The following is a 2521-nucleotide window of genomic DNA, read 5'->3' as shown; positions in this document are numbered from 1 at the left end:
AATAATAATAATAATAATAAAATAAATAAATAAATAAATAAAAAAAATAAACGCATTCAATTTATCATCATTTGATTTATCTTTCTCTATATATGTATATATAAAAAAAAAAAAAATTTTTCAACAAAAGAAAAAAAGAAAAAAAGAAAAACTATCAAAATAAATTTTTTTTAGAGTCTTTCAAAAAAAAAAAAAAAATAATAATAATAATAATAATAATAATAATAATGAGTGCACCCTCTATTCCATTCGAAAAATCCAATCGGATCGAAATTTTCCTAATCAATCAATCATTAATCAATCAATCAATCAATCATTAATTAATTAATTAATTCATTCATTTTGATTTTTTCCCCTTCTTTTCAATTACAATTTTTTTTTTTTTTTTATAAATAAATAAATTTAAAAAAGAAAAAAAATTTTTTTTTTTTTTTTAAAACTAGTAATAGTAGTAGTAATGTAAATTTTTTCTCCGTAAATAATAATAATAATAATAATAATAATAATAATAATAATAAATCCAAAGGGGAAAAAAAAAAAACAAAATGATGAGGGGGAGGGGGGGGGAAAACACAATTTTCGAATGAGAGAAAAAAAAAAAAAAAAATTTTTTTTTTATAAACGTTTGAAAGAAAAAAAAATACAGATATTAAGAAATAGTGATGAAGAGTACAACACTGAGGGTGAAGACACTACTTTGGTTGCTGGTAAGTTTGATAATTATCGTCTGGAGAAGCTGTGGCCGAAGCAGGTTCCGGATCGGCTATTGGCACAGCATGAATTATGGTCGATGGTGGAGGTCCTGTCGTGTAATACGAGTATGGATGTGGGCTTGCTATGTACTAAAAGTGTAAAAAAAAATTATTTGTAATCGAATTGTATGTACTTCCCTTGAGAATTCAACTTTTGAAATTGAAAACCTACCGCTGACCCGGGAGTACCTATTTGAAGTGCATTCATGTGTGCAGTTATTTGAGGTATCATCGTTCCATACTGTACCGGACTCGGGTCACTACTCATCATCTGCAACCAAAAAAAAAAAAAAATTGTCATCAGAACGAAAAAAAATAAAGAGGCGGCGGTGGAAATAAAAATTAAAAATGATTACAAAATCACGCCACTTACCACAGATATACCTCGAGCAGCATTATCATTTTTATAACCGTGGATAGCAGGGGTGGCAAGTTGGCACGTGAATTGCTCCTGATAATAAAGATTAAAAAAATATTAATATTTCATCCTAACGGGGGGAAGGAGAGGAGGAGGGGGGGATTTTTTTTTACACGAAACCTACAAAACTATACTTACATCAACTTGAGCCATGTGTGGATGCGGCATTACGAATTGCGGCACCCAGCTCGTGGCTTGTAAAGAATAACTAGGAACGGCAGGAGCTGTACCGTAATGACGACCGTACTGACTAAGAGCAGCGGGTAAAAGATGCTGAGTAGCTACTCCATTTTGAGTCATGGTATTTGGATCGAATGCAACAGGAGTACCCTATAACAAAATTAATAACTCATAACGATACCTTTAAGGAAATATGTATTTGTACACAAGTGAGTGTTCGAATGTACTTACTGCCGCAACTTCCGCCGGATCTCTCCACGAACCCCTCTGATCAGTTTTATAAAGTGTCCGTTTTTTATTACCGCCATCGGCAAATTTAACTAGCAGTGGTTCTTTCGAACCAGGAACCGAACGTCCGTTGAACAATTCAATTATTTGTTCACATTTATCTTTAGACTCCATTCTGCAAAAAAAAAAAAAATCAATTTGTTTATTACTTTATGCGATTAAGGAAAAAAATGATTTGAAAAATGAAAATTTCATTTTTTTACCTAGCAAATCCGACACCTTTACTCTGACCGTTTGGATCTCGAAGAATTCTTGTTGATATAACTTGACCGTATTGAGCCAACATGTTATCCACGTCATTTTCTTTGTAATGAGTTGGAAGATTAGCAATGTATAAATTTGTCGGATCTTGTTCTTGTTGCTATATATATATATTTTAAATATAAATATTTTTTATTAGTAATGAGAATTTCAATTAAATATTTATCAATTTATTATTAAAAACGTCTTCCCAGACTTTAATTAAACCTTTTTTTAAAAACGTTTTTCTTTTCTTTTTTATAAAAATTTTTCATTTTTTTATAACCGTTAATGAAAAAAATTTAAAAAAAAAAAAAAGGAAAAATTCTTTTCAAATCTAAAAATTTTTTTTTTTTTTTAAATTGACACCCAGAAGTTTTTTATACTACTCATGCATCTATTTAATTTTTTTTTTAATACGATTTCCATTATTATTATTATTATTATTTATTATTAATTATTATTTCACTACATTTAAAGAGTTTTTTTTTTTTTTTTTTTTATTTTTTTTAATTTTCTAACTTTATCATCGCAACAAAAAAAATAACTATTTATTTTATTTATTTAAACTAATTAGATATTAATATTAAAAAAAAAAAAAAAAAGTGTGTTAATTTTTATTAGTTTCAAATCGCGAATATTG

General features: G+C 27.9%; 1 protein-coding gene across 1 annotated transcript in view; it reads right to left on the bottom strand.

Annotated features, from left to right (window-relative positions):
• Positions 1–692: 692 nt before the first annotated feature.
• The window catches only part of Phum_PHUM288990 (uncharacterized protein), a gene marked incomplete at both ends in the record, with an annotated part of 5071 nt that continues 3242 nt past the window's right edge, over positions 693–2521 (bottom strand). Inside the window, 6 exons of the mRNA XM_002426956.1 lie at positions 693–842; positions 925–1023; positions 1126–1203; positions 1309–1500; positions 1582–1753; positions 1842–1999. Of these exons, the coding sequence (XP_002427001.1) occupies positions 693–842; positions 925–1023; positions 1126–1203; positions 1309–1500; positions 1582–1753; positions 1842–1999 (849 nt within the window). The remainder of the gene's footprint in view (positions 843–924; positions 1024–1125; positions 1204–1308; positions 1501–1581; positions 1754–1841; positions 2000–2521) is intronic.

Source organism: Pediculus humanus, genomic scaffold (assembly GCF_000006295.1).
Source record: "Pediculus humanus corporis 1103172107668 genomic scaffold, whole genome shotgun sequence".
NCBI lineage: Eukaryota > Metazoa > Arthropoda > Insecta > Psocodea > Pediculidae > Pediculus > Pediculus humanus.
Note: the sequence above shows the minus strand (reverse complement) of the source record. Positions and strands in the feature narration are given on the sequence as shown.